Source organism: Bidens hawaiensis, unplaced genomic scaffold (assembly GCF_021521415.1).
Source record: "Bidens hawaiensis isolate Kalapana, Puna unplaced genomic scaffold, B.hawaiensis_p1.1 tig00005453_1, whole genome shotgun sequence".
NCBI classification, from domain to species: Eukaryota; Viridiplantae; Streptophyta; class Magnoliopsida; order Asterales; family Asteraceae; genus Bidens; species Bidens hawaiensis.
In genome coordinates this window covers 103,453-130,120 of record NW_027491347.1, presented here as the reverse complement: position 1 = coordinate 130,120, position 26,668 = coordinate 103,453, and the positions used below count along the sequence as shown (strand labels likewise).

The 26,668-nt window shown below is 35.8% G+C and overlaps 2 protein-coding genes and 2 pseudogenes across 2 annotated transcripts; 2 read left to right on the top strand and 2 right to left on the bottom strand.

Annotated features, from left to right (window-relative positions):
* Positions 1-4,017: 4,017 nt before the first annotated feature.
* On the top strand, positions 4,018-4,618 carry LOC143629688 (dolichyl-diphosphooligosaccharide--protein glycosyltransferase subunit 4B pseudogene; annotated as a pseudogene).
* Positions 4,619-5,322: 704 nt separating this feature from the next.
* Positions 5,323-6,532, top strand: LOC143629730 (uncharacterized). Its single transcript, XM_077098925.1, has 3 exons — positions 5,323-5,421; positions 5,497-5,590; positions 5,830-6,532. Exons 1-3 carry the CDS (start codon positions 5,323-5,325, stop codon positions 6,453-6,455), a joined length of 819 nt encoding a protein of 272 aa, XP_076955040.1. The 3' UTR covers positions 6,456-6,532.
* A 360-nt stretch (positions 6,533-6,892) lies between these two features.
* Positions 6,893-9,970, bottom strand: LOC143629729 (uncharacterized). Its single transcript, XM_077098923.1, has 2 exons — positions 7,360-9,970; positions 6,893-7,292 (listed from the first exon to the last, which is right to left on the bottom strand). Exons 1-2 carry the CDS (start codon positions 9,968-9,970, stop codon positions 6,964-6,966), a joined length of 2,940 nt encoding a protein of 979 aa, XP_076955038.1. The 3' UTR covers positions 6,893-6,963.
* A 7,469-nt stretch (positions 9,971-17,439) lies between these two features.
* On the bottom strand, positions 17,440-20,426 carry LOC143629728 (receptor kinase-like protein Xa21; annotated as a pseudogene).
* Between the last annotated feature and the right edge of the window lie 6,242 nt (positions 20,427-26,668).

Sequence of the window (26,668 nt, the reverse complement as noted above, 5' to 3'; positions counted from 1 at the left end):
TCATCTATAAAGCTTACAAAATTGCCGCTTATTTCACCATTTCATTATTGTATTTAAAGTTAAGTATAACCACTAATCGGGAATAAACCCGAACCCGACCCTATTAATAATTCGGGTTAACCCGAATAACCCGATTAATACTTTTTGACCCTATTTAACCCGACCCGAATTAGCTTTTCTGGTTCGAGTCTGGTCGGTTAATCGGGTTCGGGTATTTTGAACACCCCTAGTTACATGTGCTTATTGAATTATTGTGGTCTTTACAAATTATTGAGGGTATTGAATTATTGTGGTCTTTACATGGCTTACTAAGCTCGGCTTAAGCCGGTGTAATACCTTAAGTGAGCCAAAGCTCGAAAACTGTCGCATATTCCCTTTGTCGAAACAATTGTGGCGGTATCTACTGATTTACCAAAGGTGTCATGTTCACCCTACAACCATATGTAGTGGCCGTTAGACTAGCTCCAAATCATCAACCTGCCGGGGGGAGGGGGTTCTTTAAACCGTTATACATTTTTGATGGTTTAGCAGTGAGTGGGCCCTCCTACGTGGTGTAAGGGTACTTGTGACATGTTGGTTGATATTGGTTGTTCGTGGTGGGTGTTTAAGAATCAAGAATTTGTCATCGCTAATAAAGATGGTAAGTACAAAAAGCGTAAAAAGTAAAACTTAAAATGATAAATAATTTATATGGTGAATAGGTATAAGATAGCAACTTAATTAGAATATTTAGTAAATGAAAATATTTGTTTTTATTTCTTTAAAATGTTTTTCATAGAAAACTTTAATTTTTATAACTTTATTACAAAATTTATTAGAATGACAAAAACAAATAAACTTTTACATGTCTCTTTTAGTCTTTGCTAAATGATGGTGGAGATTTAAACGTAAGGTAAATAGTCTTTGGTCTAGACACATTAAAACTTTACACAACATTAACCTTGTCGATGGTAAACCAATTGCCAAACATGGTTTACCTGGTGTGTGGCTTTCTAGAATCGAAAAAGACTTCGATGATTTGGATGTATGCTTTCTTCTTTATTTGAAAGGGGAATCAGAGTGGAAATAATATGTATTTTTGAAAAATAGGTGGTGTGAAAACATGATTCGTAAAGATAAATAAATAAATATCCTTGTATTTACGTCAATGTATCATTTAAAAAAAATGTTTCATTAGACAAAGAATTAGAATAGGAAGAACTTGAATTTTAATGAGCAATTTTTTTTGCTTTGGAGAAGAGAGCCGAGGAGAAGAAGGGATTCGGTTGTGTTGTGTGCTAAAATCATTATAACGATAAGCTTCAATTCATAGATTCGGTCGATAATTGAGATGAAGGAGAAATGCCTATGAAATATTTTTGGTTTACTTGATGAGATAGCTCATGATTAGATCAAGTATCGGGCGGCTTATATATTAATTAATTGGCTTTCATTGAATATTAATTGTTTTTATATGACGGACACCCATAAATACCATTTCGGAAATCTTTTATCTAGAGGAATTACGGTTTCTTCATCTTTGTGTCATTGCAGTGGCTAAGCTGAGTAAGAGATCACTCATACCTTTTTTGGGTTTACATTCACAAAGGGCATTTGGAATTGGCTTTGAAATTGTTGTAGATCATTTCGCTCACTACCTTTAAATCAATCGCATGGACTTGGATTTTATTTTAAATATATAACTACTTGTGGTCTAAATCTAAATTTAGACTAAAAGGACAACTACATTAGTTTAACCGATTCAAACTACATCTCTTTCTCCTATAACTGATCCAATTAAACATGGAAACCTTGATATTGCCCGCCCCTTTTAATGAGAAACATATTTATGATCTAAATATTAGCACATTTCTCACTTTTTAAATCTACCAAAGTACCATATAGAAGAGTGTCCTTGTCAGCTTTGTTATTTTTGTAAAAGAAGGACAAATGAGGTGGAGCCTGCCTTTAGTTCGTGTTACAAATTTTATCTTTAAACTGTAAATAAAAATCAACCCCACATCAATAAAAACCTATACAATTTCGTGTGCTTGTTTAGTGTCACATTGACACCGTTGTAGATGCTCTTAAGAGTTAAGATTACGAACGGGATCATACTTATTTTATTTTATTTTATTTTTTGAACGGCCAACAAACCTAGAATGCTTAGGTACTCCGTACGGGGTGACCCAATGGCAAAAGGTCACCGCCAGCTGGCCCAACCCAGCCATACGGAGCCCTTAAGCGCCTCCAAGTTATCTCCAGTTCCGGGGAAAATCCATCCGCCCAAAGGCCCACTGGTGGCAAAACCTGGCCGCCCTCAGGATCGAATTGGAGATCACAAAGATCACCGTCTTCTTCATTAAGCCACCTATGTCCTTTCAAAGTGTTGTAAGTGAGGTTTGAACTTAGGTCTCCATTAAAAAATGCATGCTCTCTACCGCTACATCACATTGTGAAGGACTCTTTTTTATTTAGTTAGATTAAAAACACATCTAAGATTCTAAAATGTGTAATTTGGGTTTTGTAAATTGTAGAAAAATTAAAGTCAAAGTCAAACTTACTTTTTCCTTTGGAAGCAGGAGGTATTTTCTGGTGCGTTATCGCCTACAGGAAGAAGCCGGATTTATCTCTCAAAGTCATAGATAGCAAATGTCAGGTTTTTTCTTCTTATTGTTATTAATTTAGGGTTTCTAATCATCCTGCCGATTAGATTGCCGTCTTCTTCTTTTTAATTCATTTAATCGCATTTGAATGTGTGAGTTTTATTTTGAAATGGTTAAGCATTACGATTGCATAGTATGTTGATCTGATTAATTAAGATAACATCATTACTTGGGATGGATTTAAGGTTTTAGGTTCTTGTTCGATTAAATCAGGGCTTCTAATTCGAGCCGATTGGGGATCAATTTAGGGTTTTGGGAGGCAGATGTCATTAATTTGGAATTCAGATAAGTAGACACAGGGAGCTTTTTTATGAAATTGTGAATTATATATAGGAACAGAGGACTAATCATGAAACAAATTTTACTTTTACATAGTTCTTGAAAGCAATGTAGTTTCAAAAGTGAGAAAAGATGTCACAAGGAAATGAATTTAAGTTAATGCTAGTAATGTCATAGTTAGATCTGTAACCGAACCGAACCGAACGAAGCCTTGTTCATGTTCGTTCGTTTAGCATGTAACTTGTTCACAAACGGTTCATTAACGCAACCGAACAGAAAATCTTGTTTGTGTTTGTTTGTTAAGGAATTGAACTTGTTCATTAGACGTAGTCACCTTAGTTAAATATAAAGTTAAGCACTTGAGATATACTATTTATCATTAACATAATCATCCCCAATCGGCGGTTTTTTACGATAATGTCAACAAAGCACAACTTAGATTTGTTGTTACTTAAAGAAGATTTTGTAAAACAAATCATTAACGAAACAAACTGAACATAAACAATAAAATTATAAAATTTAAATGTTAGGTTGGTTATTACAAATTAAGGGGGTGTTTGGGATTTCTTATTTTGCCTCCTTATAACTTTTCATTAAGTTAATAAGTTACAAAAGTGTAACTTATGAAACTTTTTCTCTCACAATATAACCAATCCCAAACACCTTATTACTTTTCAAAAAGTTTTATAAGTTATAAGTTGGTGAAAATAAGCAATCCCAAACACCCCCTAAATATGTACACAATATTCTTTTAACTAACGAACATAAACAAGTGAACGCAAACAAACATAAATGAACACATTACCAAACGTTCACGGACACAAATGAACACACGCAACCTCTGTTCATGTTCGTTCATTTAAGTAAACGAACAAAATCTTTTGTTCGTGTTGGTTAATTTATTAAACAAATGAGCATAAACGAACTTTCCGTCTAAAGGTTCACGAACCGGTTCGTTTACAGCCCTAGTTTATGTACTTGTATGATAATTACATATGAAGTTATGAAAAGAGTCCAAATTTAAAGCATATTTGTTCTAATTTGCATACATTCCTTTTTATGTGAATTCTTTTAAAGGCTGTGATCAGCTGGATCAATCATTGTCAAATGACTGTAATGTTCTCTGATATGTGTTCTTGCTCTATGTTTTAAACAGATGTTTAATGATCAGGATCTGGGATTCTTTGCCAATTCTTTGGGCATCGTTATACTGTTTCTAGTTATCGGTTATCATTTTGTGATGGCTGATATCAAGTATGAAACCAACTGATAGCTGTTTTATGTTGATTATGTTTTGATGTGTAATGCAATAATGTGATGAATAAGTTGCTTTCCCTCTAGGTAGACCTTGAGAATCTGCTTGCTTTGAGTAAACACATGGATTGTATTGCATATTTGCATATGCTTTTTTTAAACACATATTTAGGTTTGATTACAAGGTTCCCGGTTAATGTGTTTCGGGTTGGCAGGTTAATGAATTTCATGTTGGAGAGTTGAACACTAACCCAACCTGTATACTTATCGTGTTTTGTTGGACCCACTTAATATCGTGTCATGTGTGGGTCAACCCATTACATGTTTGTTTGTGAATATGAGTAATATTTTGTTTATGAATATGAGTAATACCTAATGACTTAGATAGAGTGAAAAGCTTTCACATATGCTTCTCTATCTTAGTCCATACAACTAAAACTCACATTTATATATCCTAAAGTGTGTTCATATTTTAAAAACTTCCTACATCCTAATTTAATTCAATTAAATAGTAAACTTTAAATTGCTTTTTATTATACTCTTTTTTGCCATTGACTTTCTGGTCAAATGGCATAAGAGTGATGGTTAAGGCTTGAATCTTATGGCCTTAGGTTTGCAACATGATTTAAGAAAGTTTTTCTATAATGGTGGGTTTTCCTTATGTCCTGGGTGGCTGGGTGAGTAAGATCTGAGGTATCAAAATTAGTCTCGATGGTTGAACCGTTTTAGGAAGACTCACTTAGGCATTGTGGTAGTTTCAAACGCTGTTAAAAAACAGAATTGTCATTTTTTTTCACTCATGGTCACTCACAAAATATATGAAGAATATGTATAGGAAATTAATATTGAGTTCTTAAATATGAGGAATAAGAAGTGATCATTATTAAACTTGATCACTCTATTGGGGATTAAACTTTTAATATGGTCCACAAGGACTATTTGTGCCATCTTTTTAAAATATAAAGGACATATTTAATCTTTACGTTTTTGGTTTGACAGAGAATACGAAATCGTGGGTGTTTGGAATTGCTTTTGTAAATATGATTCTTTTAGTAATACTTTTGGGTTAAAATGTTTTCTTCGTGTATGCACGTGACTTAGATTTAATAGACAAAACTACAAAATTACAGTCATCTACCAACTGATGCCATTTTTTATTCTAGATTGCAAGCTTGAGTTCAAGGAACAAGTTGAATTGAAAACTAAGAAAAGGCCGCAGCCCAAAAAGATAACCGGTTTTCAGGTACATATATGACTTATACATGCCTTTACCTTATTAGTTTTTTGTGTCAAGCTAACAATTCGTTTCAACTTGCAGTTTTCTACATTGAATCCATCTGAAGTACTCGTGACATCAGCGGATTCACGTGTTAGAATCTTAGATGGAACAAAAACTGTCCAGAAATTCAAAGGTACGCATAATTTGACTTTCTTCAGGTCAAATAGGATAAGTTTCAAAATCAAAATTGACATGATATTTTTTTTTGTTTCTGGAAGAATATAATGAGGTGATTGAGACCAAGAATGAGAATAAACATCCAGAAGTGAAACAAATTATGGAATGAAAAACATTTGAACATTGATTTAGATTAATAGTAAAATGAATTTGACTTCAAACATCAACTTACACTACTGACTATTGTAATGGCAGGTTATAAGAACAATAGCAGCCAACTTTCTGCTGATTATAGTCTGGATGGCAAATACATAATCAGCGCTAGCGAAGATTCACAAGTATACATTTGGAGGCACGAAGAAACCAAAGGGAAACACAAATATCCGATTATTACATCTTACGAACACTTCCCTTGTAAAGAAGTTTCTGTCACCGCACCGTGGCCCGGAAGCAACAAACTTGAACAACCACTGGTGGCAATGCATTCCAAGAGACACACAAAAAGGTCCACCACCACCCTGCGACCATCGGTCACTGGCTCTTCTCCTATACATGATGATATTGGCCACAGTAAGCCATCGTCAACAACGCTGCCACCACTTCCTAAAAAGAGTAATCCCTCAACGGACGTTGTTGAAGACACAGACCACAATGCAAATGTTGATTCGAGTGTAGGGCCCTCTGAGTCGTTTAGCGCGGTTGTCAGTTCATCAGGTAGGTTTGATGAAATGACATCACCTACTCCCGTTTGGGGTGGTAACCGAGGTCACAAGACCATCCAAGCAACGGCATGGGGGTTGGTGATTGTGACTGCAGGATTGGGTGGCGAGATCAAGGTTTTCCAGAATGTTGGTCTGCCTTTTAAGGTTGGCCGTTTGTAGAGTAAATTGAAGAGTGTACGTTATTTTCTTTTTGTAGTTTCTTATTGCATTAAAACATATATCAAACTTCTCAATCTAATGAAGACCATCCAAGCAACGGCATGGGGGTTGGTGATTGTGACTGCAGGATTGGGTGGCGAGATCAAGGTTTTCCAGAATGTTGGTCTGCCTTTTAAGGTTGGCCGTTTGTAGAGTAAATTGAAGAGTGTACGTTATTTTCTTTTTGTAGTTTCTTATTGCATTAAAACATATATCAAACTTCTCAATCTAATGAAAACTAGAACACCAAAACTAGCTTTTCAACCACAAAATGGTGTTTAGTTTTTAGTATTTCTTGAGTATTAACAAACATTGTATCCAGCGCGTACCGTACGAATATCAACATAGATAAGAAACATTCTTTTATTCTTATTCAAACATCAACTTAAAGGATATAAACCAACAACATAAAACAATCACATACTAGATTTTTGGGATTGCGAAATTTGATCTACGGATGCTTAACAAATTAAGACCTGGTTGCAATTGTTATTGATAAGAGCTCGTGAACAACAGTCTCAATATCCATTCGATCTTGCGGAGACTCAGAAGAGCATTTCACTCCAATTTTCACTAATGAAATCAAACTCCTTTCATTGGCATCCTCACTTAGAAGTACCGAATCCAGAATCTGAAGCACGGAACCATCAGTCAGGGCATTCGTAGCATAGGAGTGCAAAGTTAGACCTTCTTTAAACATTGGATCAACAGGTTTCTTCCCTGTCATCATCTCCAACAACAGGATTCCAAAGCTATATATGTCCCCACTGGTTGAGACTGCACTTCCAAATCCATATTCTGCAACTTATATAGAGTTAATCGTATAGTATAACACAGTAAAATGGAATAGTGTTCGTTAGCTTACCTGGAGGTGCATACCCAATGGTTCCTCTAAAAACACTTGAGCTATTGCTGCTTGCGTTAGAAACTCCTTCAAGGGAAAGAATTCTGGCAAGCCCAAAATCTCCAACATGAGCAACCATATCAGTGTCCAATAAAATGTTGCTTGGCTTCAAATCACAATGGACAACTATGTTTCCGCATTGACAATGTAGATACTCAATAGCACAAGCCACATCCTTGATAATGTTGATTCTTTGAGCAAAATCTAGCGTTTGGTGTGTTGAATGCAACCAGCTCTCCAAACTCCCATTTGACATGAAATCGTAAACCAAAGCTTTGAAATCATTTCCTTGAAAATCTATACTTGAACAAGAAGTTATAACCTTCACCAGGTTGCGATGGCGAATATTTCTCAAGGCATCACACTCGGCCACAAAACTCCTAAAACCTCCTCGGATATTAAGGTTCAAAACTTTGATTGCCACAGTGAAGCCATTTTCATTAAGAACTCCTTTGTAAACTGAAGCAAAGCTACCGGTACCAATCAGATTTTCTAAAGAGAACCCTTCGGTTGCTTTGAAGAGGCTTCTATATGAAATCTTCTCAAATGATCTGGTCGATGTTGTACCAAATGATTTATCTGTTTTCCTTTTTATACAAAAGTATAACAAAAGAATTAACACAAGAGCCAAACCTACAACAGTGGAAGATAGTGAGATCGCTACGACAACACCAACATGAAGCTTTTTAGTACTTCTTTTGGTTGTGCATTTCGGTAGGTGAAGTTTAGGTATGCCACCACAAAGTCTATGGTTCCCAATGATTGATATCATACTTGTGTTAGCAAAAACACCTTTAACCGACACCTCTCCCTCAAAGTTGTTATATGAAAGATCTAGATACTTCAAATCCATTTCTTGCAAAAATGTTGGAATGGGCCCAGAAAAGTTATTTCGGGACAAGATAACATATTCGAGGCCTCTCAAAGAGCTCAATGCCTCTGAAATCAACCCATGGAAGAAATTTCTGGAAAGATTTAGTGTTTGAAGGCTAATGCAATTGCTAAAACCACTTGGAAGTTCACCTGATAAACGGTTTCCCGATAAATCAAGATTTTCTAAGATCTTGAAGTTTCCAATCTCTTGTGGAAGCACTCCACTCAAATTGTTTTGACTCAAATCTAGACCAATGGAAAGTGAAGACAATTGGAATATTTCTTTCGGTATACTCCCTCTTAGGTTATTACTAGAAAGGTTTACATATAACAACTTTTCACAACCGCCTATAGTCGATGGTATAGTGCCTTCCAATTTATTTGTACTCAAATATAGTACATTTAGAAATGACATGTTTCCTATGGATTGTGGAATAACCCCAGAGAAAGCATTCAAGCCAAGAGACAATTTTTCCATGCTTCGAAGCTTTCCTATGCTTTCAGGAATTATGCCTGTGAAGCTATTTAACGCAAAATCAATTGAATTCATGCCAAACAAATTGCCTATAGATGAAGGGATACTGCCTGATATATAATTCCCAAAAAGCCCTATGTAATTCAGTTTAGATGAGAAGTTCCCAAGTGAATTCGGTAACACCCCTGTTAACTGGCTTTCGTAAAGCTCCAATTGCTCTAAATTGCTACAGTTGGACAAAGAATCAAAGAGATTCTTGCAATCAATAGGGTTCGTTTCATAGTTATTGTGACCAAGACCTAAAAACTGAAGTTTTTGCAGTTTTCCGAAATCAATCTTTAACCCTCCCGTGAAATAATTATCAAAAACATCAAAATCTATCAACTCTGAACAATTTGATATTGAGAGTGGAAGTGACCCGGTAAACCGATTATCACCTATCACCAGTGTGTTGATATGTGGTTGGTTCAAACATAAGTTACGGGGGAGATTGCCATGAAGGTTGTTTTGTGGAATATTTACAAATTCTAACTTTGAAAGGTTGTAGGAGAACAATGGAAACACTCCAACGAGGCCATTTTCCGCGATGCCTAATTGTCTCAGTTTGTTCAACTGATTGAAAGAATCGGGAATGCTCCCTCCTAACGGATTTCCACCAAGATAGAGATTTTCAAGATTTGTGAGATTGCAGATGGATGGTGGAATCCCACCTATGAAGTTATTTTTCTGTAAGACTAACGTTCTTATCATGCGCAAGGAACTAAGAATAGTTGGAATTTTCCCAGACAACTTGTTTGCTTGTAAGCTAATTATCCTTAGTTTTGAGCAACTTGATATGTTAACCGGGATTTCTCCGGTAAGAAAATTTTTGTCAAGGGAAAGCTCTTGTAATCGTGCTAAACGACTTATTTCATGAGGGATACTTCCATAAATCCGGTTGTCATCTAAGATGATGGACCGGAGGAAGCTGAGGTTTCCCAGAAAAGGAGATATAGAACCTGATAAGTTTTCGCCTTTTAGATTCAAGATTGTGACTCTTTGGTGTCGTCTACCGCACGTCACTCCTCGCCACATGCAAAAAGGAAGTGAATCATTCCATGATTTTAAAACACCGTGAGGGTCGTCTTTCATCATGGATTTGATTTTTAGTAATGCAACATGATCCGTAGGCAGATTCAAACCAGATCCAGCAACATTCATTCGTGTAAGAACAAGAAGAAGCATGACTGTTTTTAAGAAGAATGAAGAGCACATACTTCTCGGTGTTCAAGATATATGTATTGAGCTTAATTCAAGATTATGAATGTAAGAAAGGAAGCAATCTATTTATATCATATATCAAGTAACAATGGAAAACATGTTATATTTACAATATTGCCCAGTAATTAAAAAGATTTCTTATTTTGATTTGATACCATTAAGACTTTTGACTTTGCATTATTATTGTAAGTCACATCGATCTATTAACTTTAGTGGGTTTTACTTCTAAGACTATAGGGTATACTCTAATCCACCATAAATTAAGATGACATACTTTAAAGATGAATTAAACCACTCTTCACTTGTATTAAATTTGTTAAAAAGGGATCATGGATTATACTTTTCACATGTTAAAAGGCAAAAAAAAAAAAAACAATATATTAAATTAACAATAATAAGAGTGAGATGAATTTAAAATGATTAAACCATTTTCTTTAGGTGAAATGCAGTAAAAAGAAAAGAAAATAGGTGATGTTATGCTTATATAAAGTTAAGAAGGGTTATAAAGTCCAGAAAACATAATTAAATGCTCGACAGCTTGAGAGGTCTAAAATGCTTGAGTTTCTATCATTAAAGTTTTTACTTGACTTTCTATGATTAAATTTCTTACACTTTATAATCATATATGTCAGTTGTACTATTCATATGTGTTATTTGATTTTTGTTTAAATTTCTTACACTTTATAATCATATATATGTCAGTTGTATTATTCATGTGTTATTTGATTTTGGTTACGTGATTTCTTTTTACAGCAAATGTTCGGACATTTAATATCACCATGACAAATGGATTATACCTTCATTTGAAGAACATGAAACCCATAACTAAAATCACATTTAGATGTTCCAATTTCATAGTCATATGTAAAAAAAACTCAGATCAGTTCTATGTTTTATTTAGGTAAAGTTCATCACATAATAAAAATACGATACAATAATAAAAACGACATTGTCATTAGAAATTAAAAAAAACATAATATTAATGAAATGGTCTTTACGAATTAAAAAAAACTACATATCGTTGTTTCCTATAAGTTTTCATCTTTTGAAATTGTTGCATTACATCTTCGACCCAAACTGTTGGAGGAACTCCCTTTCTATGTAACAAATGCAAGAATCATTCATGCACCAATTACCCATCCTATTACGCAAATCCTTTTCACATTCTTCACTGAAGAAAAACATCTTTCAGAACAGGTCGTTGCAACTGACAAAACTAATAACTTTATTAAACGATAGAATAACGATAATGTAATCTTGTTTTCACCATCAGTTTTGACAAGATCACCTACCCCATTTAAGTTGGCGAACAACTTATCTTCTTTCACATTGGTAATTATGTAGTAGCCGAGTTCATATATAAGCTTGTCTTTTTAATCAAATTCATATGGATACATCTCAACCAACTTTAACAAGTTTAATTTACTAAAGCCACTAAAATTACAAATCGGACTCATAGAACTCAAACACGTAAGCAAGTTAGTGGTTACCTTGTTAACACGTTTTCAAGCTTTTGAATTTGCATACCGATAACCATTTTAAAATAATTAAACTCATAATGGTGACGATTGGTGATGCTAGTCTTGTTCTAGGTGTGACTGGAATCCATGACCCATGAGACTGTCACTCGACTAATAGACCTTTGGTCCAATTTGTTACTAAACCAAGTTATGCCACTAGATTAGAAGTCTTATAATTTGGAAAAAAAGAAAAGTAAAAACGAAAATAACACTGCTATACGATTGATATTAACTATGTAACCTGGTGGGTTTTCTAAATTGGTGTATCTAATTTTGTGGGGCTAACGGCTTGCTAGTCTCGAAGTGTTTTTAAGAAAATGATTGTTCAAGGAAAATGAAAAAAAAGAAAAAGAAAAAAAGAGAAAAAGATAAACATAAATCCGTAATCTTTAAATTACTTGATAATTATATTCAGGAATTAATTATGGTACTTTTTTTAGTTTAAATTTAATAAAAAGTTATGGTATAAATAATTAATAATAATCGGAACATAATGGGAGTTTCTACGTCGAAGTCAATTTCAATTGACTCACAAGTCAGCAGTGTTTTAGTCTTTCAGACTTTCACTCCTGTCTACACGTATTCTATCACTACCATAAATAGAGGGGGCCATGCGTTTCTTAAACGTCCAAGACACACCACACCACCCCACCCAACCCTATAAGTTAACTTCCTTTATGTATTTACTTTTAAGTAAGGCCGTCTAAACCGTACGTCGCTCAAAATTGCTCGTCGCTTGCTCGGAAAATGCTTGCTCGTTTTTTCGCTCGATTGAAAACGAGCCGCTCTGCTCGGTTCGGTTTGTAAGCGAGCCAATCAACGAGCAAAGGTCTCCTCGGTTCGGTTCGGCTCAAATATTTTTAATTTACTTTATATATAATTATATATGAACAAATATATAAATATATAGACAAAACACATAAATATAAGCTTACAATTATTTTTCTCTCTTTAAATTATTCATATTCCATCAATTTTATAGTTTTATTTGTTTGCTTCAAGTTTTTAAAATACTAGAAGTTTGTTACATGAGCATTATATCTCACTTCAAACTTATTTTTAATAAAAATTTACAATCTAGTACACGTTTGTCTAAACACTACTAATTTATTTATAAAATATATTATTTACAACCTTTAAATTTGTTTCTTATTTATAATTTTTAAGTGAAAAAGAAATAAATAGTGCTCGAAATCGCTCGATGCTCGATCGAAAAATGCTCGATTCGATTTTGGCCCGTTTCGGTTTTCACTCGGTTCGAATTTCAGTCGTTCGGTTTCGTTCGGTTTAAACGAGCCAAGCAACGAGCAAGACTTCGCTCGGTTCAGCTCGGCTCGTGAACAACCCTACTTTTAAGACAGAAATAATATGTTATTCTTTCTTTATCTTTTTTAACAACACACTCAATCAATCAATCAATCAAGCCCTGTATATCCCACCGTATAGCACGCTATCGGTAGGGTCAGGGGAGGGTGGGATGTAGGCAAGTCTTTCCTCTATCCGTAAGAATAGAGAGACTGCTTCCAGAGAGACCCCCAACTTATAAAGCTACATACAGGTAAACAGAGTAAACATACATCCTACAAGCAAAGACACTTAGCAATATATAGATAGCAAACTACCAAATAGCAAGGAATATGTAGCCTACTAAGAATAGGGCATAAGAAACAAAAAGCAGCATCAAACAAAATATATAAATACTCCTTAATGTACATCTCTGTTCACTACGAGACTCAAAAAGAAAAAAACACCATTTTAAGGCTGTCAATTCGTGTCTTAACAATTAATATATATAAAAGGTTAGAAGTGTGTGCTTAACACATGCATGAAACATGAATACAACTCATTTAACTACTTTAAATGTCATTGTTATAAGACAATTTTAAATTTCATGTACCAATAAGAGAAATGATGGAGTCTACCCTACTAATATCAATTATTTAAAAAACAAAAATAACATTACATATTGCACTTTTTTAATTAACAAGCCATATCGTGTCTTAAACAGGTACACCATTTAACACAACTTAATTGCTTATATTTTGATATTTGATTCTCTACTTTTTTGATTATACTACCGGCAATATGCTAGAGTAATACAATCAAAATAGAAGTAGGTAATTAAATATCAAAATTACCGGATTTACTTTAACCTATATTTTTATTTTTGCCTTATTGTTTATCAAAATGGAAATGCTCGCCTCCATTTCCTTCAAAACTTTAGGGATAAGCTAAACGTATCCTTCTCGTCTATTTGTCATACTCCGTCTCTTGAACCTTTAGTTCCTTTAATATATTACTCCACTGCAACATTTTATTGTATTTTATGGCCTCTCATAAAAAAGTTTAATTAAAACTATAAAGTTTTTATTTATTTTTTTCTCTCTTTTTATGCTATTGTCCTTGATCATAATAATAATAATTTATTATCAGTGTCGATGCATTATTATTTTTATAAAACAATATATATGTGTGTGTTGATACAATTAAGTTAAAAAATAGATATTATAAATATTTACAATATTAACACTTATAAAAATAAATTAATAATAATAGCATTTGTTTTTAGTTTGATATATGTAGCGGAGACTAGTAAGTGAAAAAAATGTTGTAAGGGTTAACATGTACGTAAATAATGTTAAGAGCTACTAGTAATTGATTTAATCAGTTAAAGGAAGGTGTATGTTTAATAAAAATGGTATGAAGGGGGGGGGGGGGTATGTTTAACAACACCCTAACTTTATCCTATAGCAATAATTTGTTGTTGAAAATTATGTCATTTCTAACTTTCCAAAAACACCATAGAGTCATCAAGTAGATCACATGTTTAATCTTTTTGTAGATCTTTAGGTATTTCCAATGACATCGGGACTGTTAGAAACTCGATATCATAAACACAAGTATACAAAGATACGAATTGAAAAGATGAAACAATAAGGGTGGATCAAAACAATAATAATCGATTGAATGATCTTGGTGAATATCAAGGTTTACAATGTGTTCATATATATACAGAAGTGAATAAAGGGTCGCGACGTTTGACGAGTAACCGTTTTAGACGGTTATGTATTCTCGTGACTTATGCAAACCCTAATATTCTTAATCTATCCTAACTTATATTATGTCACAAATAATAATACAAATAATAATAACATAAAGTCTTAAACCTAATAATGTTTATTTAAATCTAACATGCCCCCTTAAACATTATTAAGTTCAAGAGGGTTCTTGAGTAGGCTTGAATGGGCTTCATTCACTGCATCGGTTGCTTTTGCAAAGTCGAACTTCTTTCGCTTGATTAATCATTTTGCTGCGTTCCAGTCTTCTCCCTGATAGTATGCATATCCTTCCTCATTGATGTCTGTAGATCCTTTGTCATCTATTTCTTGATTTTCTATGTAGGCTGAGGAGGATTCTTCTATCTTCGGCATCCTTTGTCTTTTAATACTTTGATAATTCCATTCCAATACATCAAGGTACTGAGTGTAAAGATTCCGAATCAGATCACAATCTTCATAGTCAAGGCTTAAATCTTTTGCAATTATGACCCACATATTGTATTCTTTGACCCGTTTATACCCTCCTTTGATTTTAACCATCATATAGAGATCAAATAATTCTAATCTTCTGTTTATTTTAAACATCGGAGGGATTGGACGATTTGCATCATTAAATAAAAGTGTAGAAACCAATCAACCATTTGCAAGAATTTATCTTTAAATACTTCACGGTGGTACCACACTTCATTTGTTGTGTCAATTAAATCCAATAGAGCAACACAATCATCAAAGGAATTAAATGTAAGATCATTTATCAAGTTGTTTATTTTGTGAAACCGAATCTGATCTTGACTTAATTCCAAGTGTTTAAAATAGGAATTGAGATGCTCTTGTTCATAATTATCATGAATAGATGGATCTCCAAATTTTTAAACAAATTTGTATTACTTGAAATAAACTCATGAGATTCTTGAAACATATTATTAAGCGTGCATTTGATTCCTTCGATCTTAACAATAATTCCTTATAATCTTAATTGGTGCATGCTTAACACATTCTTTCCTAGATTAGGAGAGTAATATACACTATTAATCTTTATCTTATTTCCATCAAGATCTTAGGGTCTGTTTGGTATGATGTAATGAAATGAAAGAAGGAATGAAATGAACATGGTAATGGAATGGGTAAAGGAATGAAATGAATTATTACCATTCCATTGTCATGTTTGGTTACCATATAGGAATGAAATGATTCTTCACTTTTTTATTATTATTATAATTATTCACCAATGATAATAATTATTATCATTGGTGAATATTATTAATAGTAAATAATACTAATAAACGTACTCGTAAAAACGTTGAATAATAATAATTAATAATATTAGTATTCATAATAACTAGTTTTTAAGACCCACGCCTTACAACGAGATTATTTAACCAAATAAACATACTCGTAAAAACGTTGAATCACACATGTATGTTGTGAAATGTTAACTTCTCAAAATTTAAATATAATAGTAATTCTAATATAATAATAGTTATATTAAAATATGCAAACTAATAATAATATATTATTATAATAATATTGATAATATACCATAACTATAATATAAATAAATAATTATAATATAATATTGATATAATAAAAATAATAGAGATTATTATTATTATTATTGGTTCATTCCATTCCTTGAAGGAATGAAAAAAAACACCCCCTATTAAAGGAATGAAAATCCTATAAATGGAAGGAGTTTCATTCCTTAAGGAATAAACCTATTTCATTAACACATGACAACCAAACATGCTTTAATTCATTCACTTGAAATGATTCATTTCATTATACCTTTTATTCCATCATATTAAACACTACCTAAGTGTATTTGGCCAATACCCCTAATGAAAGCAATATTGTTTTCTCTAATCCGGGTTTCTATCCCAAACGATTGTTTAATATCATTAAACTGAGAAAGATTACCTGACATATGTTGATGAAAACCTGTGTTGACAACCCAAATATCTGTCCATTTTCCGTTTTATGTGCCACTAACGATATATTCTTTTGTGTAATCATCAACACCGTTTTCCATCCGAGTCCCCGTATCAATCACATGGCGGATCAGAAGTGTGGCCTCCTCCCGTTCTTTCAATATGCACTTGTTAATAAAGTGTCCTGGCTGTCGGCAATAAAAACACAGTCTTCATTCTTCCTGGGATTGTTTCTAGCGATTCCTGTATCTTCTTCTTGTGTTCTCCATAATCGAGTTTGTGTGATTTTGTGTGTGACGAACTTGGCTATGATACCAGTTTGTTAGAAACTCGATATCATAAACACAAGTATACAAAGATATGAACTGAAAAGATGAAACAATAAGGGTGGATCAAAACAATAATAATCGATTGAATGATCTTGGTGAATATCAAGGTTTACAATGTGTTCATATATATACAGAAGTGAATAAAGGGTCGCGACGTTTGACGAGTAACCGTTTTAGACGGTTATGTATTCTCGTGACTTATGCAAACCCTAATATTCTTAATCTATCCTAACTTATATTCTGTCACAAATAATAATACAAATAATAATAACATAAAGTCTTAAACCTAATAATGTTTATTTAATTCTAATAGGGACAACTTTCACTTTCGCCATGGAGTTGCTTGATGTGCTGATGATCTTACACCATATGTTTACTTGTTCCCAGGCTACCTTCGCAAGGTGGTCAGCGGTCTCCATCTATTGATCACAACATGTACAAGCCAAATAATCCATATGCATCACCCGCCTAATTTTAGACATAAGAGCAAACGTTCATTCAGATTCAAACATTAACTTAATACGATATAACAATTATTATAACCCAGTCACATACTAGCCTTTTGGGGGTTGAGGCACTTGATGTGTGGAGCTTTCACTAATTAATATGTAGTTTCCATTGTATTGAGAAGAGCGCCTGAACAACAGTCTCAATATCCATCTGATCTTGTGGAGACTCGGAAGAGCATTGCACTCCAATTTTTACTAACGAGATCAAACTACTTTCATCGACATTCTCATTTAGAAGCACTGGATCGAGAATCTGAAGCAAAGAACCATCAACCAATGCATTCTTAGCATAGGAATTCAAAGTTAGATCTTCTTCAAACATTGGATCAACAGGTTTCTTCCCTGTCATCATCTCCAACAGTAGGATTCCATAGCTATATATGTCCCCACTGGTTGAGATTGCCCTTCCAAGTCCATATTCTGAAACTCATGTAGAGTTAATCATACAATATAATGTAGATTAAAAGAAAACATTTCTATGGACTATTGATCACTAGCTTACCTGGAGGCGCATACCCGATGGTTCCTCTAAAAACACTTGAGCTATTGATGTTTGCATTTATGAACTCCTTCAAGTGAAAGAATTTTCGCGAGCCCAAAATCTCCAACATGAGCTACCATATCAATGTCTAGTAAAATGTTGCTCGGCTTCAAATCACAATGTATGACTACGTTTCCACACCGACAATGTAGATAATCAATAGCACAAGCCACGTCCTTGATAATGTTGATTCTTTGAACAAGATTTAGCACTTGGTGTATTGAGTGCAACCAACTGTCCGAAGTCCCATTTGGCATGAATTCATAAACTAAAGCTTTGAAATCATTGCCTTGAAAATCAATGCTTGAACAAGAAGTTATCACCTTCACCATGTTGCGATGGCGAATATTTCTCAAAGCATCACACTCGGCCATAAAACTCCTAAAACCTCCTTGGTGGTTAAGGTTTAGCACCTTGATTGCCACAGTGACGCCACTTTCATCAATAACTCCTTTAAACACCGAAGCAAAGCTACCCGTACCAATCAGATTATTTAGAGAAAACCCATCGGTTGCTTTGAAAATTCTTCCATATGAAATCTTGTCAAAAGATACAGCCGATATTGTATCTATTTCTTTATTTGTATTCCTTTTTATACGAAAGTAAAACAATAGAAATGACATCAGAGCCAAACCTACAACAGTGGAAGATAACACGATCACAACACCACCAACACCAACAGAAAGCTTTCTAGTTGTGCATTTGGGTAGGTGATACTCAGGTGTAGCAGCACAAAGTCTACGATTTCCAATGATTAAAATCGTACTAGTGTTGGCAAAAACACCTTTAACAGACACCTCTCCCTCGAAGTTATTATATGAAAGATCTAAATACTTCAAATCCATTTCTTGAAAATATTTTGGAATAGGCCCAGAAAAGTTATTTTGGGACAAGTTAACATATTCGAGGCCTCTCAAAGAACGCATTGGCACCGGAATTGATCCATGGAATAAATTTTTAGAAAGATTTAGTATTTGAAGGCGATGCATCTGCCAAAACTACTCGGAAGTTCACCTGATAAGTGATTAGCAGACATATCAAGATATCCTAACATCTTTAGGTGGCTAATCTCTTGTGGTAGCACTCCATGCAGATTGTTTTGACTCAGATCAAGTGCAATGGAAAGTGAAGAAAGTTGGAATATTTCCTTGGGTACCTTTCCTCTAAGGTTATTTCTAGAAAGGTCCAGAAATACCAACTTATTACAACTTCTTAAAGTCAGGGGTATAGTGCCTTCCAATTTGTTTCCACCAAAATCTAGTTCGGTTAGAAGTGAGAGGTTTCCAATAGACTGTGGAATAATCCCAGAGAAAGCATTTAAGTCAAGATATAGCCTTTCCATGTTTCTAAGCTTTCCTATGCTTTCAGGAGTCATACCTGTGAAGTTATTTAGCGCTAGATGAATCATAGTTAGGCCCAGCAAGTTTCCTATAGATGAAGGCAGCGAGCCTGAGACATAATTTCCAACAAGTCCTATGTAACTCAGTTTGGATGAGAAGTTCCCTAGCGAATTTGGTAACACCCCTGTTAATCGGCTTTCCTTAAGTTCTAGTTTCTCTAAATTGCTACAGTTGGACAAAGAATCAAATAGATTCTTGCAATCAACACGGTTTCTTTCAAAATTATTTTTACCAATACCCAAAAACTGAAGTTTTTGTAGTTTTTTAAAATCAATCTGTATTCTCCCCATGAAATCATTTACAGAAGCATCAAACATTCCAATTCTGAACAATTTGATATCGAGGGTGGAAGGAATCCACTGAAGTGATTACTATCTATTTCTAGTATCCGGAGATGAGGTTGGTTCAAACATAAGTTTGTGGGTAGATTGCCATGAAGTTGGTTGAGTGGAATATTTAGATATTGTAACATTGAAAGGTTATAGAAAAACAATGGAAACACTCCGATGAGGCCATTTCGTCCTAGGCTTAATTGTTTCAATTCTTTCAACTGATTGAAGGAGTCGGGAATGCTCCCTCCTAACGGGTTTCTACCGAGAGAGAGAGAGTTTCCAGATATGTGAGATTGCCAATGGATGGTGGAATCCCACCGGTGAAGTTATTTTTGCGTAAGTATAACACTCTCATCATCAATAGAGAAGTAAAAATATTTGAGATTTTCCCAGACAACTTATTTGAAGATAAGTCAAGTAACCAAAGTTTTGAGCAACTTGATAAGTTGGCTGGGATTTCTCCAGTGAAAAAGTTCTTGCCAAGGGAAAGCATTTGTAATCGTGATAAATGACTTACTTCATGTGGGAAACTTCCATAAAACCGGTTGTCATCAAACATGATGAACCTGAGAAAGCTGAGGTTTCCAAGAAACGGAGATAAAGAACCAGCTAAACCTTCGCCTCTTAGATCTAAGCTTGTGACTCTTTGGTGTCGACGACCACATGTCACTCCTTGCCACGTGCAAAAAGTAAGAGAATCATTCCACGATCTGAAAACACCGTGAGGGTCGTCTGTAATCCTGGATTTGATTTTCAATAATGCAACATGATCATCCGTAGGAAGATTCGAACCCTTAATCATTTGTATAAGAATAACAAGGTTAATTAGCAGGACTGATTTTAAGAAGAGTGAGGAACACAAAGTGATGAACCAGTGTAGTGTTGAAGATTTTTAGAACTTGAATCTAACATTATGAAGAAAGAAAGTACTTGTAGGAAGCAATCTATCATTCTAATAATAGGAGGGGCCAGGTGAGAATTGTGTGTACTTATTAATTGATGGAATTAAAAAAGTGAGAGAAGTGTGTGTACTCTGCATATGCATTGTAGAACGGTAGTTGGATTCAGTACTAAGCTATTAAATAAAAGTGGTTTCAAATAATGGCCTTCCGTCGACCCTTCGGGAATAATGTTGCAGGCTTGCAGCCCAGTTTCCGTTGCTTTAATACTGAGATAAAGTGACACGTGACGGAATCATATGGACTTTTGTACCTGTGTTGCCTTGGCATTGCTTTCAAATTCACAGAAATTGAATATACTAGTTCATGTTTTTAGATATATGTTTTGTCAAACTAATTAAAGTCTTTAAAAGATGCATATATACATCTTAAATTTGAGATTCTTGAGTGTATCCGACTATCCGTGCACCCAAAGCAATTGTGTATAGACACTGCTCTTAAGCAATTGTTTTTAAGCCTGCTTTCAATATGCATTGATTTATATGTTCTTGCATTAAAAGTATAAATAGTTTTATTATATATTATATATCTTGTAGTTTGAACTTAAAACTCTAAATGATTTGCTAGTCTCGTGGTAAAGCGTTGAACAGATCTGTAGAAGACCCACGTTCGAATCTGGCCATCAATGTTTCATTATATTATATTGCAGATTTATTACACAATCTTGTGGATTCTTGTTTGTAGGATGGAAACAAGCTCATAATTACCCTATTTTCATAATTTTTCATTGTGATCTAAAGATGTTGAAAACTATGATGGCTGATTAAATTTTAGGTTTGATGTTATTTTTCTAGGGATGTCAAATAAGCTTGTTATTGCAATACATAACTTCAAGGATGTCAATGTGGTAGAATAAAACCCTTACCACATGATAGTTGAAAACTATACACATATTCAAGCATTGTTTGATTCGGTTTGATGATATTATTGCAATTGTGTTTTCGTTGACCCAAACCTACCCACAAGTGGAGCTTGAGCTATAGAGATAGCTCTAATGAGCCGAACTCGAACCCTCTTAAATTAAAACGAGACGGGCCCTAAGTATTAACAAGCTCGGGCTCGAGCATGGCTCATTTACAACCCACCTTAGTTGACATCCAGTTGAACCACTATAAATTCTTGTGTTTACGTGGTGATGTCTCTCTAACTCCAAATACTTTAGATGCACTCAGTGAAATTTGATGGATGAATGGTCCTGTGGAGGTCGTACGAGCTATTCCTAAATATTATTGGACTTTGTCCTATAAATTCCTAATTTGATATTTATTGAAAAAAATGTCCAATAGTTGGTATGACCAATAGTTGTCCACTGTCACACCCGGCCTTAGGGCCTAGACGTATGACCAATAGTTGGTACCGGTTTTGTAAATATATCAGAGTTGCATTCTTTTAGTGGAAGTCTTTTAAAATATACTTTTATAAAATGTCGAGATTTAAATACCCGTTTGATAATAGAAAACGTATTCGAGAAAAATATAATTTACATTAATTATTATTTCAAATATCTAAGCCATCAGATAGCGTCTAATGACTATATCTCCAATCTTCTATCATATCGTGTTCCTGTAAAATGGGTTAGAAAAATACGTTAGCGATATGCTAGTGAATAGTGTAGGTTCCCAGCCGGATCTACACGAGATATCGCGTTCTACGTAGGTGCGGAATCCCTACGTAAGACGTTACGAGTAAAGAAAACGATACGAGCTAACACACGATACGATAATCAAACACACGTTGTATTCCAACCGTAAACACGTGATACTATGATCACTGAATACAAACTCTCTGACTCGAATACACGAATAAGACTCTCTCCTCTCTCTTTTTCTTAACTTCTCAGCCGTAACCTAGCTGAATATATAGACGACAACTTCGCCTGGTAAGTTCAGGCGAAGTTGTTCCTAACTTCGCTTGTTCCACAAGTTCGCCTATAACTAGCGAACTTGTGATAACTTCGCTTACATACAAAACTCAAATCTAACTAACACGATTACAGACACTCGACACTGAACTACTGACATCATGCACCAACAGACTCCCCCTTGGCAGTAGCTTCATCTCTTTAGCTTCAAACACGTGTCTTGTAATCTTCAACAATCCTGCATCTTCATCTTTTAGCATGAACTCCTTCGCATACACAAACTGATACAATTCTTTGATATTTCTTCGCTTCGTCTTTCCAAGCAGGAATATAAAATATTTTCTTCTCATGCAACACCTGCAAATCAGCTTGTGACAAGTTCACTAGATGCATCGGATCATAAACTCTTAGCAGCTCTTGTTCATCTTCGTCTTCCATCACTGCTTCAGCTGTTTCACAATCAACATACCACCACTTTAGATCTTTGAGCACATCCTTGGACATCTGTTTCATCGGCACTTCTTTAAGGCACCGGATCGGCTTATACTTCATAATCATCCAAGGTTTTCCATCTGCTCTCAAACCTCTATCCTTGTCTTCAACAAGTTTTCCCTTTTGTGGTTTCAACAGCTCAAATTTCTTCTCTTTTATACTCTCTTTCCACACAATTTTCCCAATAACTCTAGCCATATTATCATCACTTCGGTTAATCAACCCCAATCTGGCTAAGTCTTTCACTTCACATTCTGGCAGTGTATTCAACGATCTTAACAGTCTTTTGAAATACTGAACACCGTCATATCTCTTAATCACGAAGAGCCTCAACTGCTCATCATATATCCAGCAAATAATCCCTTTCTTCGCTTCAGCATAACCTTTAATGTTGTAACTCTTCTTAAACATTGTAGGAACCGCTGGTTTCTTCGTTTTGACGAACCACTAAGCATAGCCTTCTTTCCATCTAGGCTGCTCTTCCCATTCAGATTCATCACTTGCCATCTCTTTACTCATATCTGCTTTCTCAACATCTGGAATGTCATGCTCAACATTTTCCTCAACTATCTCTCCCTCTTCTATCTCTGTATCAATCACAATCTCTTCACCAATCTTCTCTATCTCTTCACTCGGTAATACATCATCATCACCAACCAACTCATCATCCATCTCCTCAACTTCCACTACCACCACATCATCACCACCAGCTGCAGTTGTCGACTCCCCCTGAGTTGTGGAAGTTCCAAGAGCTTGATCAGTTCTTGGCAACTCACCACCTGCACCTTTCGATGCATTGGGATCATCGTCTCTATCATTTCGTCTTTTGGTCCTCAACTCATCGCCTTTACAGCTCGTCTCCCCCTGAGATGCCAAGAACTCCTTGAAAGCATCTATGATTTTTCCATGTTCTACCAGTAGGGACGACTGCATCTGATTCTCTGCAACTAGGCGTTGAATAGCCTGGGTCTGGATAAGATTAATCCTTGACTGCTCTGCCACGACCCGTTCAAGTGCTGCTATTCGTTCAGAGTCTGATAGGGTTGCATCGAAATCGAACCTCATATGTGATATATCTTGAGTGTACTGAGGAGGGATTTCCGATGTCACCGGGACCTCAGAAGTAGAAATAGACGTAACCGCAAGTGGTATCGTCACCGATAACCCTGCAGTGGCCACAACAGTCGACTCGATAAATTGTGCCACGACCTCCGTTGGAGTAACAGTCGGAGGCGGCAACGAAACGATCTCAGGAGCCGAAAGTTGGAAAGTAGTCGGTGGGAGGCCAAATGTAGATGAGGTAGCCACCACGGGAACAACCGTAGCGCTTGGCCTTGTAACCTGTAATGATGAGGGAACCATTGTCATACCGGATAGTGCTGGTGGAGTGAAACGTACCACCCTAGAGCTCTCACCGGCTCCCGATCCTGCACCTATCCGTTCCCTTCTTGACCTCCGGATCAACTGTTGTACCTCTTCCTCATAGTCTGACTCGCTGTCATCATCAGTTCTCTTTCTCTTCCCATGAGTCCGTTCATGTGTTACCAAAATATGTCTCGCTTCGGCCACTTCATCATCAGAATCTGAGCCAGCCACCGTTGTAGCTGCCCTAGTAACATTCACACCCGAAGCACGTTCAACCGGGACCTGTACATTCTCCTCTGGATCAACCCTTTCCATGTCAAAAAATCCGTGACCGCCAAACGCTGCGTCAAGGTCAACGGTCTCCTCCGGTGACACAACAGGAGCAGCAGGTATAGCTTGAGGTGCCCCTGCCTGTTGTGGTGCAGGGTCCCTAAACTCGTCCCCACGAGCAGGCACATACCCCGGGTTGATCAAGTACCCAAAAAGTGGAGTATGCCGAGGACGGAGCTCAGGTTTGCTCCTCGCACTCGAAGATCTGCATTGGGCGAAGATTCTTTTGTTCACACTCTCTACATATCTGATTGGACGGAGCTGAGGTAGCGTAGGAGCAACATGATTCAAGATCATTTGTAGGAATCTTGGATACATGATGAATCTCTCACGCGCCATCGCTCTTCTCTGACGATCAATCTCATAGAAGACCATCTGACTAAAGCTGTATCGCTTGTTGTAAGTCAGAGCAGTCATCGCCGACTGCATGGTCGCACCCATGCCATCAGTGCCCGCCTTTCTCCCTGACATGCATACAATCATGACATGCATGAGAAAGCGCCACTGGTCAAGCAAAAACCCTTTCCTTCTCTACGTATCCCCCAAGGGACCAGAGTATCCCATCCTCAAAAACGCTCCATCACGGAAAGGAGCTACAAACTCTGTCGGGTCATCCCTTGTCTCATTTCCAAACCGTAAAGCCGCCCGGATTTGTTCAGAAGAGAACTGAACAATCTGATTGTTTACTGTTGCGCGCATCACCGGGGGTTCGACTCTACAGTCATATTCCACGGTCTGCCAAAAATCCTCAATGTTGGGCAAGGATATCGGCAGAGTTGTTGTAATCGCGTGGAATATCCGCGAGCGTAAAAGAAATGTGATGATTTCGCGGAAATCATCAACTCCTCTCGCCTCCGGGTCTAATGTTATATACATGTTGTGACCCGGGAAGAACTGTCTCTGGTTATCACCTCCGTCATCATCGCCTGCACCACCTGCTCTAGCAACAGCAGCCATATCTGCAACAAACAGGTTAAGTTAGATAAGCGTCAAAGCAAATCACAAGTTCGCCTGTTACCATGAGCGAAGTTGTGATCTATTCTGAATAGGCGAAGTTAAAGGTGGGGCGAAGTTGGTAAACAACTTCGCTTCAACTTGAACTTCGTCTGTTAACCGTTAAGTAAAATGGTCCAGGCGAAGTTAAAGAGAACTTCGCCTAACCACAACATCGCCTCCTAAACTGTTTCAAAATTAATTATCAGGCGAAGTTAGACCTCAGGCGAAGTTACGGATAACTTCGCCTAAACTGTAACTTCGCCGAATTCGAATCGGCAACAGTTAGGTTTATCGAACGATGTGTAGATGATGAAATTGGAGATCGAGGACTCCGTAACACATGATTTTATGAAGTTTTAGACGTTCAAGTAAATTACTATCACGTAATAACAAGTTTGAAATCGGGTGTTTAAGGTTCGAAAGATCGAGGTCGTTAATCGAGTCGAAACGACCGATGATTAACCTCAATAGACAGAGATTATACGATAAAAGAACCCTACACACCTTGAAATCAGATTGAATCGAAATAAGAACACAGATGATTGATCGGTTATACGATAAGTTCGCTTAGGTTGACAGGGAGTAAGTTCGCTGGTTTTGAAATAATGAACATGTCTGACCTTAAAACTTCTTTATATAGGATCACAGATGTACCGGCGAAGTTATGGATAACTTCGCCTATCAGGCGAAGTTATGCAGAACTTCGCTGATATTAAAATTTTCAAAACAAACCCCATACTTTGAACAATTTGCAATTAAGTTTTAAAACATCCTTTAAAGCGTTAAATGATACGATCAAGACCAAGTAACCAGGTATAAAATCATACAACTACAAAAATAGAAAAATATTTTAACTATAAAGTATACGGGATCAAATTTCAGTCTCGACAGGGACTACCATGTTTTTGAAAAGATCCGAACAGGAATCATACTAACTACGTGACTGTCACACAGATCCGTGTTCAGCTGTATTATGACATAAAGAAACAGGTTGGAAGCAGGTAAATGACTTAGAATGGTTTTCATTGTTTCTGTGATACG

What these genes read in the sequence shown, in the direction of transcription:
- LOC143629730 (XM_077098925.1), top strand. Translation starts at nt 5,323, where the DNA reads ATGCCATTTTTTATTCTAGATTGCAAGCTTGAGTTCAAGGAACAAGTT. An exon ending in AAAAGATAACCGGTTTTCAG is followed by an intron (nt 5,422 to 5,496) that starts GTACATATATGA and finishes TTCAACTTGCAG; the next exon opens with TTTTCTACATTGAATCCATC. An exon ending in AACTGTCCAGAAATTCAAAG is followed by an intron (nt 5,591 to 5,829) that starts GTACGCATAATT and finishes TTGTAATGGCAG; the next exon opens with GTTATAAGAACAATAGCAGC.
- LOC143629729 (XM_077098923.1), bottom strand. Translation starts at nt 9,970, where the DNA reads ATGCTTCTTCTTGTTCTTACACGAATGAATGTTGCTGGATCTGGTTTG. An exon ending in CATTGGGTATGCACCTCCAG is followed by an intron (nt 7,293 to 7,359) that starts GTAAGCTAACGA and finishes TATAAGTTGCAG; the next exon opens with AATATGGATTTGGAAGTGCA.